The following is a 12932-nucleotide window of genomic DNA, read 5'->3' as shown; positions in this document are numbered from 1 at the left end:
ATCAACACTCAGAGTGAAAATCAGGTTTTGCTGATGGTGCAGAGGAAGGATCTCAGCTGGGTGCACAAAATGAATGTCTGAATTGCAGGCCTGAGGGGAATCTGCCAATGCCAGATATTTAAGGACCCACTCTCCATGCCAGCATGAAGGGGAAAAGGGATGCAAAGGATGGGCTTTGCAGCCAGCTGCCAGGCTGAAGAGAGGATGATTTCCTTCACTATCCTGCAAGCTAAAGCACCACGAGACACTTGTTAACACTTGCAAGTTTTGTGCTCATTCAGACACTTCTTCACATTCCAGACTTCAGAGATTAATGGGCAAGCCAGAAATAACATTTCACCATGGTAGTACACATGGCAGGTATGATTGTGTGGCTTTTTCCTACTTTCAGGGTAGGTAATGAGATTAGAACAGGAAGAGAGAAGTGACATGCATCATAGGTAAACCACAGTCATCAATCTCTTCCTGTGGCAGCATAAAAAAAAGTACAATCACTCTAATAGGCTCTGGGATTCCCCATAATCAACTAGAACTTCAAATTTCCCTTTCTGAATAGATGTGGTTAGTACTAGAAACTTTTAATTAGCAGAGTGGAAGAGGAATTATGTGGCACACTACTGCACCTAAGGATTCCTCTCTTAGAAAGAAGAGATAAATGGAAGTGAAAATGTACTTGGTGAACCATTTAAGACTTTAAAATAATTTTTAAAAAAACAGAATAAGCACGAGAACTCCGTAACTTGCAAAACAGTTTTATTTCACACTTATACAAAGTTAAGACATTTTAAAACACTTATGGTACTATAGATTACATCTACTGCCACTATGTTAACACGGGACTTTTTGGGCCTCTGGAGCTTTACAGGATTTGAAAGTTTTGAAGCTGATTGTCTATAAAGGATAAACCCTCCTGCAGAGCCACATAATCAGGTACCAGGCTGTGTGTCACTGCTCTATAACTCAAAAGGAGATGTGGCTCTCCAGTAAGTCCTAGACTGACAGTATATGTAAGAAATACTAAAGAAAATGAAGGTACTCCTAAAAAAAACCACCCCAAAACCTGTGACGTGCGAAATGGATTTGGACTGCGTGGATCTAAATATATTCAGTGTTCCACAGATGTCCATGGTGAGCTACTTTTTCACTTCAGATGCAAATCCCCTCTGCAACATAACTGTCAACAAGACAAAATTTACTCTAGTGCACCATGGAACTGGACTTTTTAGGTACCTGAAATCCTGGAGTGACAGCAGCTCTGTAATGTCTGGGGAGTGAGAACAACGGCACAAGGTGTTGCCTGGTTATACAATAAACTTTGGTCACCCAAGCAGGTTACATTCAAGTTTCATTCAGGTTATCAGATAAACACAAGAACATCTATGAATGGCACACAGCTCCAAAGGAAGAACCAAATCTACATTTGCTTTCCATTACATCCAAAAACAACTTGCCATAGGAAAACTGTTTCATACAGAAATACAGATAGATATGCAATTCATTTTAGAGTCTTTCATGGAAATAAACAACAGGAGACAAATACCAAAAGATAACCTAAAAAACCTTCAAAGGAATAAAAAATACTGTGCTTGTCCCTTCAATCTGTAGCCTTAGGAAAGGCAAAGTAGCCTTTCCCAGCAGCAGTGGGAATCTTCACATCTCAAGTGAAATATCTTTTAGTTAAATAGTAAAACACAGCAGTTTTTATCCAAAAATGGCTATCAGGGAAGTTGTTATGGTGGAGGGGAAGGGACCCTGCCTTGCAGGTTCAGTTCATCCTTCCTTTTGACTTCTGCAGTATCTCATTTTGGCAGTTTTGGATACTGCAGCCTTCCTTCCCCAATTATCTTTGTTGAAAAAGAGGAATAAACCAAAAAATCTTTCCTTTCAGACTTTCTTTACATGGCAGAAAACATGCAGGAGGCACAAGCCCAGTTTTTAAGCCTTTTCCAGGTTATCTTTTGGACCAGCTGTATAGCAAGGCAACAAACACTAGTATAAGCTAGTTTTCTTCATGATTCTCAAAAATTCTTGCTCACTTACTTCCCCATCTCCATCTCGATCAGCTTCATCAATCATTTCCTACAAAACACATTGTACATTTGATCAGGCACTGGACTCTAACCACAAGATATTCCACTCATTAAAACAACAATAAATCAGAGGCACTTCATGTGAAAACAGAACCATGTATTTGACTGCTTTTCATATTTCTGACCTCCCACCCAATCCCTAGGAGCTACAGGCTTGGTCTGTAAATCAGAATTTACCTGAAGTTCTTCATCTGTTAAATTCTCTCCCAGCTCCTTGGCAACCCTTTTCAAGTTTTTGAATGAAATCTTTCCTGTGCCATCATCATCAAATAATCGGAAAGCTTTCAGGATTTCTTCTTTTGAATCCTTTTCGCTCTAAACCAAGAGTAAAGCATATGTTAATCAGAAAACCCCTGACACTGAGATGATCCTTTTTCTTATGCTGTCACAAGAATTTCTGCTAAGCATTCCTACCATTTTTTGTGTCATCATAGCCAAAAAGTCCTCAAAGTCGATGGTGCCACTTCCTTCCTTGTCAATGTCTGCTATCATCTTCTTAATCTCTTCCTTCTTTGGCTCAAAGCCTAAGGCACGCATTGCAACCTGTGCCAAAATAGCAAAACCAATTCTGTTAGGAGGCCACCAGAATTTTGGTGTAAGGGCTAAGCTAAAGCTTGTTTCATTTCCTTGTCCAGAACTGTAGTGACAACTCACTGCCATGAAAACACCTTGGTGTCCTCTACCAGCTTCTTTCATCTTGCTGAACAATAGAAGTGCAGGTTTAATATTCTTAAGATGTCATTTTTCCTATATGGTCTAGTGGAAATCCGAAGTTATATTAGGCAGAGGTAAATCATGCTTCCAGGTTATGTATGCAGGAATTGAGCACAGTGTGTATGCGAGAAATCAAGGTAAAGGAGAGAATTAAAAGGGTTCATGCTTACAAAAAGATCAAACACATAAAATCACAGGGAGAGAACTGAGAACAATCTTCCCCCTTTACTACTGCGTGTATGCAAGGGCCCACACACTGCCTGAATTGTTACTGAAATACAACTCTGATCTCTGTTTTGCTCTTTTTTAAATCAAAAACCAGGTAATTTTTAGATTACATATATACAAATACAGTTGTAACTTTCCTGAATGCGTGCAAAATCTGCGTTTAGTTCACAGGTGAAGAAAATATTTGATATTCTGATGCTCATCCCAGAACAACAAAAGTCCACTTCCAGGAACAAGCACCTTAGTCATGAAAACTGAAACTGTTTGGTTTCTCTAATGCTCAGCTATTCAAAGCTTTCAGATCTAAACATCCACATGGTAGAGAAGCCTGTCTGCTGTGAACCATTGCATGCAGAGGGCACCCCAAATTCAGCCATTACACTCCTTCACACTCCAAAACTATTTTAAAATAGGGTTGAACAAACAGAAAAAGCAGCTACTATTTTGAGATCAAAGATATTTTCACCCCAGAGAAAAAAACCCAAAAAGTTTGAAAACCTTCAGTTCTTTTATGTCGATGCTTCCAGATCCATCAGTGTCAAACAAATCAAAAGCTTCTCTGATCTCCTGCTTTTGCTCTTCTGTAAGTTCAGGTTTCAAGCCACTTTTCTTCCGCTGGGCTGTACCTAAGCCAGGTTTTCTATAGTTGGATGCCTTCAGAAAGTGAGGGAGAGAACAGATAAGAAACAGTGCATTCCAGGGAGAATTCAAAATACACAAAATTATAAATGACATTAAAGCTGTAGCAGAGGTGAGAGACATTCCTTGCTGCAATTGGTAGACACCTGGTCTCTATGCTAATTTTCTTAGGTTATTCTAGAAAGAAAACAAGCCAAGACTTTGTTCCTGGGGAATGTGCATTTGGGCTTCCTGTTTTCTGCTTTAAACAGAAAGATCACCCATTAAAGGAGTAATGACAGAAAAACAGGTGGGCAGCCTGAAAATGAACACTCCACTGAGGTGACCGCGGCCCTCTGCACCTTCTGCCAGTTGCCTTTCCTGCAGGTTTACCTGAAAAATACGAGTGCAACATCCTCACAGCTAAAAAGGCTGGTTGCTTAGGGTGTTGGCTGTAAATGAGACTCAAAATCAGCCACTCCTGATGGAGTGAAGTTTAAAGGGAGCTGAGTAGCTCCAGGCTGCCTGTCCATTGAATAGATGTGGAGCCAGGTAGCAATGTGCCACAGCAGAGAGATCAACACAATCTCTCCCATAAGAACTAATCTGCTTGTGCTGAGCTGGTGATCATTATCCAGGGCACTTCCGAGACCCTTCCTGCCTCTGCTGTAAGCCACTATAGTACTGTGTTCCCCCCGCCACCTATAAAGCAGGACAGATGCTTTCCTCAAGTACAGTTTTGTTTTTAAATCAGCAGCAGACAGATTTTAGTCCTGCAGTGTTGAATCTGCACAGAGTCGTGGAAGGAAAAAGGCAGTCTCTTCCACCCCCAGCTTCAACTGGCTAGGCTTTACATAAGTAAATAAACACCAAGCAAGGAATTTGTTACCTAGCTACTGTGGACCAGTCTCCTGCCTCTGCTGAATTGTTACCATTTTCTGGGCTGGGATTTCTCTTTTAAATACCCAGTGTGTAATAGAGAAGAATCCATTTTCTTGTATTTGGAAATGAAATTTCAGTTTTTAACGTGATTTGTCCCTCCCAGCTTGGATTGCAAAGCCATTTGTCTGGCTTTCCTCTGCAATTAACAGAGGCATGAGACTTTTACTAAGAGTATACGCTGCTCTGGGAAGAAGACACACGAGACCTTTTCCTGACTATGGAGACTTATTCCATTTGTTTCACATCTGAATTGTGCAAATCCCTTTCAGGTTCCACCTCCGGGCCTGCCCGGTGCCGTTGCAACAACGCTCCGGGGCCCCGAACGTTGCGGAGGTCCGTGAGCCGTGCCAAGAGCTGAACGAGGCGTGTTTCCTCCGGCTTGACGAGCGCAGGTGACGTATTTTGCGAATCCCGGTGTATTTCCGGGAGTGTTTTTCCCGTTGGAAGGGGGGGGCCTCTCCGGGGTGCGTTGTGCGAGGTAACCGGGCAGCAGCGACGGCCTGGGCAGGGGTGGAACCTGAAGGGGATTTGCACAACTCCTGCTGTCGGCGGGAGGGGCGGGAGGGGCCGGAGGGGCTCGGGGGAGGCGGCGGTGGGAAGGGAGCCCGCGGCGGGAAGGGCGCGCTCACCATCCGGCCGGGAATGCCGCTCCGGGATGGGACCGCACCGCACCGGACGGGACGGGAGCTCCGCACCGCCGCGCGCAGCCGACACGCGCCGCCCAGCCGGCCAATGAGCGGGCGGAACGAGAGCGCGAACCCGCCTCCCTCAAGGCTCGGGCCAATGGCGGCGCGGCGTGCTCGTGAGGGACAGCTGAGGGAGCGCGGGGGCGGGCCCGCGCGCGGGGCGCCTGAGGGAGCGGCGGCCGTGTCCAGGCAACTCCGTGTCCAGGGAAGCGGCGGGAGCGCCGGGAGCGCGGCCCCTCCGGTGAGACACCCGCACCGGCCCGGCAGGCACCCTCCGGCCTCCAGGAAGCGGCTAGGCTGTCGCCAGCGCAGTTCCGGTGTGTCCGCTCCAGGCAGCTTCCCTCTAGGCGTGTGGGGCCGGCGGGCCGGGAAGCACTTCTTCCCCCTCGCAATACTACGACATAATATTGAAGTGGACTTTCGGTGTGTGGGATGGAAAAAAATCAGCATTTTGGATTTGGAAAAAGGGCCTTTAGGGGAGCTGGAGAAAATGATGTGAATAAATTCCAGTACCTGAAGGGAACCTACAGGAAATATGGGGCAAGACTATTTACAAGGGCATATAGTGACAGGACAAGGGGGAATGGGTTCAAACCAACAGACAGTAGATTTAGATTGGATATTAGGAAGAAAGTCTTTATTGTGAGGGTGGTGAGGGACTGGAACAGGTTGCCCAGAGAAGTTGTGGATGCCCCATTCCTGGAAGTGTCCAAGGCCAGATTGGATGTGGCTCTGAGCAACCTGGTCTAGTGGAAGACGATCCTGCCCGTGGTAGGGGGATTGAAACTGGATGATCTTTAAGGTCCCTTCCCACCCAGACCATTCTGTGGTTCTGTGGTTTGAGCAAAAGAGGTACAGGACTCATGGTTCTCAATTCTTGGTGTGTATAACTTTGTTATTCAAAAAGGGTGCTTTATTTTCATCTATGTGGTGTGCCACGGGACCGTGGTGTGGAAGAGATTTTGAGGGAAAGAAGATTTGTTTTTGGTGTGTTACAAATGAATAGTTGGTCAAAACTTTAAAGTCTTGGCAGTTTGTAAGGTATGAAAAGGTGGCATTGCTTTTATTTCACTTAATGTATTCATGCATGCTAATTGGACTAAATAGAATTAGAATAAAATATGTTTTTCCAGACTTGAAGGTTAAAGTCAGTGGCATGACTGTTGTTACCAAGAAGGATCTACACAAAGCTCTTGAGTTTTGCATGTGATTTGTCTGTTTTGCTCTAGTGAAGTTTTGCCCTAAGTAAGGCAAATAACTGAAATTCCAGATAGCAGGACAGGAGGGAGGTGGTAGTTCCACACAGCCTGTACTGATGGAAATGTAAGGTACCATGGGAATTAACAACTCTTTACTATCAGCCAGCCAGAAACAATTCCATGGTTTTTTAACAGTGCACCATTTCAGCAACTCTGCCCATTGATTTCTCATAGTAGATGCACAGGATGAAGATCTGCTTTATACAGAGGAGAGCTGTATTCAGGGCTAGACTGTTAAAATCATTCTTCAGAGATTCATGCTGTGGTGTGCTGTGAGGATGGGGCAGTAATTTGTGCTCTGTTCACAGATGCTGCCCACTGCCCATGGCTTTCAGGGATGTGAATGCCAGGAGACACATTGGACTCCAGCAACTCTCATCCTTAGCATCCATTGGGAGAACATTCCTGGGGCCAATGAAATCACATAAATTCATTGTGGATGAAAGCACCAACCAGAGCACATTGATTTGTTCTGCTGTTAGACTGATTGAAAGTTTGGATTTGACAAGTGCTGCTGGACAGCTTCTTAATGAAACCATTCAGGCTCAGAACAAGGAGTTTAAGACTGGGATGAGTACCCTGTTGTTCCTGGTTGGAGCGTGGAGCAATGCTGTGGTAGAGTGCCTCCAGCAGAACGTTCCTGTTCCAGCAATAGTGTCTGTGATGTCTGAGGGGTTGAACTCTTGCTGTGAGAGAGTCCAGTGTCTTCAAATACCAATACATGACGTAAAGAAAGAGCTGTGTTCTAGCAGAGTTAGGCTAAAGGCTTTTGAAAGCAAAACTGGCCAAGCTGGACGTGATGGTCTTACAAATCCTTGGAATTTGCTGTGTTTTCAGAGAGATATTTCTGCACCAGAAGAAATAATTCCAATAAATTCTAGTTCCCATCAAGGAGATGATTGTCATTTTAACAAGTGCCTGGTTTCATCTTTGGCTGGCTTTGGTTCAGTGGCTTCTCTTGTCAAAGCAGCGGGTGACAAAAGTTCGTCTGTGTTGTCTGGAAGTGGTGTTTCTGCATCCAGCTGTATCGCTGTCACACAGAAGTTAACCCACAGCAGACACTTCAGCACCCTAGGGAAAAGCCATTTTTCAAGTCAGCAAGGTAATTTTCAGGGATACCTTTCAGGACCATCAGCAGATCCATGTGGATGTTATGGTTTAGGACATTTGGCAATGGCTCTGAGCCACGGAAACCAGACCAGCGTGAAACTGCTACAAAGCATTGCTGCTTATCAGCAAGAGAGAGCAGAATGCAGCGGCTCTTCCCAGATTAACATCACAGAGATTGTGACGTGCTGCGTGCTAGGCCTGCCTGAGAGCTATTCCTGTGTCTCCCCAGGCTTTGTCACATTAGTGTCACCAGAGCAAGCCACAGTCATCAAACACTTTGCAGACAAGCCCCTTCGGATTCTGCTGATGGATGGTGACCTCACGGAGCAGTATCGCCACTTAGGTTTTAACAGACCACAGAATGTAAGGACCATATTGGAGCATCCGAATCCACAGGGAGGCAGAGCAGGAGATGCGTGGCTAAGCAGAATGCTGGATATTCTGATGACCTTTGAAGTAAACCTGGTTTTGGTCAAAGGAAACGTGTGCGAGAACTTCATGGAAAGGTGCATCGGCAGCAGGATATTGGTAATTGGTTGTGTGGCTCGGAATGTGCTGTGTGCCTTTGGGGCGGCCACTGGTGCCCAGGCAGTGACGTACCTGAGCCAGCTGAACGCTTCCTGTGTTGGGAACGGGGCCCGGGCGGAGCTGTGGAAGGCCAGTGACGGGCGCGCGATGGATCTGGGTGAGCTGGTGCCAGCGCGGATCAGCGCGGGAGGCATCCCCCTGCTCACGGCCGTGCTCACCACTGCCCTGCCTTGCAAGGTGCAGCTCCTTGAAGACCAGTTCTGGACTTCGCTGTATCGACTCCATCACGCTCTTAAGGACGGGAAGGTTTTCCCTGGGGGTGGCGCGGTGGAGCTCTTGTGCCTCAGTCACATCCAGGTGCTCGCAGAGCAGCCCGAGCCACTGGGAAATGACAAACCTGTGAGAGAGTTTCCCAGTCCCTGGCTGGCAGAGTATAAATCCATTGTGCTCCAGGCACTGGGAAGTGGCTGGAAGTGGTACCTCTCCGTGGTCCTGTGTAACACTGCAAAGGCCAGGTCAGAGCTGGAAGCGTGTGCTGCAGTGGATCATCACCTCCAGAAAGCGGCAGCCTGTGGGTCTCCCTCAGCTTATATTTTGGAAGAGTTTAAGAGAGGTGGAGTGCTCAGAGGTGGCTCTGATCCCTTCCCTGACCAGGTCACAGATTTAAAAGTTTGTGATAATGTTGCAGCCAAGACAGAGGCGTGGAGGAGAGCTCTGGACCTGGTGCTGCTGGTGCTTCAAACAGACACTGAAATTATCACAGGCCCCACAAGGAGCCAGCTCTTGAACTCGCCTGTGTCAGGTGAATTTATGTTTTTATAGGACTTTTCAGGATTTTTAAGTCCATGAGTCAGTGGGAGAAGCCCGGGTGCAACTACTTGTCTTTATAAAGCAAACAGTGAGATGTGATTGTGACTTTAGAATGTAACAGCAGAAGTCAGAATGAGAGACAGCTGCAAGGTAATTTCTTACTTCTAGAAATGGGAACTAAATAACAAACAAAAATCTCTTGTGGGCTTACCTCTAAGCCCAGCCGTGCATTTCTAGCTAATGGTATTGCCTGTACGGATGTCTCCTAATGTCTTCTAAAGAAAGGTAGAGATCTCTTACATAACATGGCTGTACTTGTGTTACATGAAAGAATATAGTGTAATTATTTCTAAATTAATACCTTTTTCCTAATTTCTCTGCACTGCAAATGTAAGAGTTAAATTTGAAATAATGTGAACGTTACATTTTATACTGAGAGATTGTATGAATCGACTCTATTTTTGCATATTTATGTGCTCCATATATCTCCTGTTTCCCAGTATATACTCTCTGGAATTTCTCTGGTTTTGACCAGTCCAGGCTGAATCCTCCTTTTGGTATTACAGACTGGATGCATCTCTACACAGAATTTTCTTTTAAATTGCCAACTGGATTTGTAGATTATTTCCATGGGGTCTTTCAGCTATCCTTGCAGAGAGGAAAATGTTGCTGTAAGTTTTAGGTGTTGGCTAACAACTGGAAATGAATCTATCCTGGTGATTGAGGCAAGGCATTTTTGCTGTGTTACAGCACTGACAGTTTGAAAGCTGGGCACTGGAGAACTGGCACTTCATTGCAAGAGAGTGGTGTGTAACTATGGAGATATTTTTTTCTGAACTTGGCATTCTGAGTCACCTTGAAAGTGAAACGTCTCACCAGTCTGGTGAAAATAGAATGGAAAACGAATGGAAATGGTGATGCTAAGGAGGTTCCTTGACTTCAAGAACTTTCTCTAAAATGCTCATGGCTGGCAGCACAGATAATGAAATTCATACACAAATAAAGTTGAGATCCTTATGGGGGTGTCTGTGTGTGTATTAAAGTCGTGTTACGTTTCTGACCTGAAACGAAACATTTTGGTTTGCTATCAGACCCCAGCATTCAGTGGATTTTGGCAAAATCTCATCAGTACTACAGGGGTTTATAATTTTAATTTGGAACAGTAGTTCCTAACAGCATAAGGGTCTTGTTATATTAAAGTTCTGATCATCCTGAAGTTACGTGTTCATTATTAATCAGTTGGCAAATTGATGTGTAGCTGCCTGGCCACATTCTTGGTGTACCAAGATGTGAGAGAGAAAGAGACTGGTAGATCAAAAAAGGCAAAAGGAGCTGGGGGCTGTTAAGTGAGAATTAAATGGAAACACAACATATAAATAAACAAACTCTGCTGCTCTGCAAGAGTTTGCAGCTCATGTTTGGCTTCACACTGTTTTTCTTGATCCTCCTGTGCTGAACATTGCATAACCCCTGTTCCCAGGAAAAAATTTACTTGCACTTTATTTGAATAATAGAGTGAAATGTGTTATGGAAAATCTGTGGACATGAATTGTATTGAGGTGGTCCAACATCTATTTATGGGCTCTTAGACACTGGGAGCTGACGCACCAAATGTTGAGAAAGTCCAAAATGACGTAATTTTTCCAATCAGGCTTTTAAAAAGCACATAATGATATATTTAAATGTGATGCCAAAACCAGGACAAGAGGTTTTCTAAAAAGCTGTTGGATGTTACATTTTGATTAATTAACGCTTGTTTTTCTACAGTGAAATGGAACATTTTATGAACTAGGTAGATCCTGTATCCTGGGTTACTTAAAATTGTCTCTTTGGTATGCACAGAAGATTAACATGCATGTCTCCTCAAGACATCCTCTCCTCCAATTTGGAATACAACATACTGGTGTGGCTCCCTCAGCCTCAGATCTCTTAAAGCTCTCTGCACCATGGAAGGGAGATCCTGTGCCTGTCTGCCATGGCGCCCGGCACAGGGAATGATTTCAACATCTGCCACGGGCGATTTCAGCTCCTGCCAGGCAGAGGCTTCTCCTCTGGACACAAAGGCTGTTTGTGTAGAGTATGGTGTGATGGGAGAGCTAAGCTTTTACATGTGATGTGCTTGGGAAATTGGGAGATGGCAGAGATTTCAGGGAGTTGGCACATCTCGCTCCCTGCTGGAACCAAGTCCCAGTCAGGTGCCTCGTTTCTCCCTTGCGTCCCAGTATCATCATCCCCAGCTCACTCCACCTTCTGTTTAGGGCTGATTGCCTTGTATTTCATATTTCTCTTTATAAAGCAAATTTTTAGGCCTCTGCTCCTTGAGGATTTCCTGAAATGTGGCACAGATCTTAGTCATAGCAACCAGACCCTTGTCCCAAGCTGGGCCAGCCTGGAGGGCAGAGCCACCTGCAAGTTCTGGCCCTGTATGGGATATAGACCAGTGATCAGTGGCTGTCAAGAGGCACCCGAGAGTTTGCCTGCTACCAGGTGTGCTAAAAATGTGAGCTCGGAAATGTAGGAGACTGTGTGTACCTACAAGGGTCTCCAGGCAGGAAAAGGAGTGACTGTGGGAGGGTGGGGCTGAGGAGAAAACATCCATACTGTTTGTTTGCACTGAACTCCTTTAGCTATCCCAAGCCAGGGCTGCTGGAGAGACTGGGAGAACATTTTTTTCCTTTTTATTTTTTTAGAGGAGAGAGTTGGAGAGGGGAAGTGAATCTAGGAGAAAAGTTACGGAGTGGCAAGAGATTTTCAGCTCTGCTCACAAGGACAAGGCAACTGGCAGGCCTGAGTCATCCCATCAGTCACAGTGCCAGCAGAAAATCATTCTTGCAGTATCAAGAACTGACCTTCCTCCGTGCAAAGCAGGTTGGCTTCCCATAACCAACTCAGGCAGGGCATCTGCAGGAGCTGAACCAACATCACCAGGTATCAAGTGAATGAAATGTCGTTACTGATTTTTTTTTAAATCTTTCTGTGTGTAAACTCTATAAAACTCCTGTGCAAAGTCCGTGTTACGTGACAGTGCCATACTGAAATGGGACTGAGCTGCTGTTTCAAGGAAGGGCTTGCTGTTCTGGAACCTGCTGAGTTGCCAGGACTGCTGTGAACAACAGGCACTTCTGGGAGTAACAGAGGCTCACTACAAGCCTTACAATTTGTTTTACCCAGTTTTATCCCTCTCTCTGTAGATCAGCAATCCTTTCGAGATAATTCCACACCAGTACAGTCAGAGCAGTTTGTATGACATCATCTGGAAAAAAATCAAAAAATCGCAGATTAATTCTGCCACTTGCCACCAGCATTGTTGCATTAATTAACCATTTGTTGCAAAGTTGCACGACCAAGACCTTTCTTTTCTAACCAAGCATGAATAGATCTGCAGTCTTAAAGGGCTTTTTCTTTATAGATAATGTTGCTCCAAGAACTAATGTCCCCAGGGATGATTCCAGCACAGGTGACAGGAGAGTGAGAATAGCTGAGGTGTGTGCACAAACCAGAGACTGGGCTTGATCCTGAATAGGGGGAGGAAGAAAAGCACACACCCCTCTATTTGTTTTGGCTTCCTACCTGTTTATTCTGCCAGTAATACCTGTTTCTGTAGACTTTTGAGGAGTACCCACAGTGGTGTCTTTGGCTGATTTCAGTGCTGGTTTGCTGTGAGACTTCTCCTTCCACATCAGGCACCAGATGACCCCTGGGGAGTAGCTTCCTGTCACATTTAATCCAAGCCTGAGTTTCCCAGCACCATCCCAGCAGCCATGTGTTCCCATGGTGAGACATGTTTGGGAGGAATCTTTTTCAGAGGGGTGGAAAGAAAGGCTGGGCCATGATCATGCACAGATGGTGAAAGAGCTCATGAGAAGGGGGAGAAAGCAAGGGCTGTATTTGGTTTCCCTGCCTAGCAGAGATTCAAAACAAAAAAGTTCAAAAGGAATTCTTTCCTT

At 45.1% G+C, this 12932-nt stretch overlaps 2 protein-coding genes across 3 annotated transcripts; one reads left to right on the top strand and one right to left on the bottom strand.

The window, feature by feature from the left end:
• Positions 1–736: 736 nt before the first annotated feature.
• Positions 737–5309, bottom strand: LOC121674269 (caltractin). Its single transcript, XM_042048509.1, has 5 exons — positions 5222–5309; positions 3531–3686; positions 2505–2633; positions 2268–2405; positions 737–2079 (listed from the first exon to the last, which is right to left on the bottom strand). The coding sequence occupies exons 1-5, from the start codon at positions 5222–5224 to the stop codon at positions 1990–1992; spliced, it is 516 nt and encodes a 171-aa protein (XP_041904443.1). The 5' UTR covers positions 5225–5309; the 3' UTR covers positions 737–1989.
• Positions 5310–5429: 120 nt separating this feature from the next.
• BBS12 (Bardet-Biedl syndrome 12) lies at positions 5430–11783 on the top strand. Of its 2 annotated transcripts, XM_042048496.1 has the most exons (3): positions 5430–5519; positions 6846–8977; positions 11676–11783. In XM_042048496.1, exons 2-3 carry the CDS (start codon positions 6862–6864, stop codon positions 11699–11701), a joined length of 2142 nt encoding a protein of 713 aa, XP_041904430.1. In that variant the 5' UTR covers positions 5430–5519; positions 6846–6861; the 3' UTR covers positions 11702–11783. The 2 variants fall into 2 exon arrangements, with proteins under 2 accessions (XP_041904430.1, XP_041904431.1); XM_042048497.1 differs by lacking the exon at positions 11676–11783 and having other exon boundaries at positions 5432–5519; positions 6846–10400.
• Positions 11784–12932: the final 1149 nt, after the last annotated feature.

The sequence above is a fragment of the Corvus kubaryi genome, unplaced genomic scaffold, assembly GCF_017639235.1.
Source record: "Corvus kubaryi isolate FWS band 111438036 unplaced genomic scaffold, C.kubaryi_AGA036_p1.0 67, whole genome shotgun sequence".
NCBI lineage: Eukaryota > Metazoa > Chordata > Aves > Passeriformes > Corvidae > Corvus > Corvus kubaryi.
Note: the sequence above shows the minus strand (reverse complement) of the source record. Positions and strands in the feature narration are given on the sequence as shown.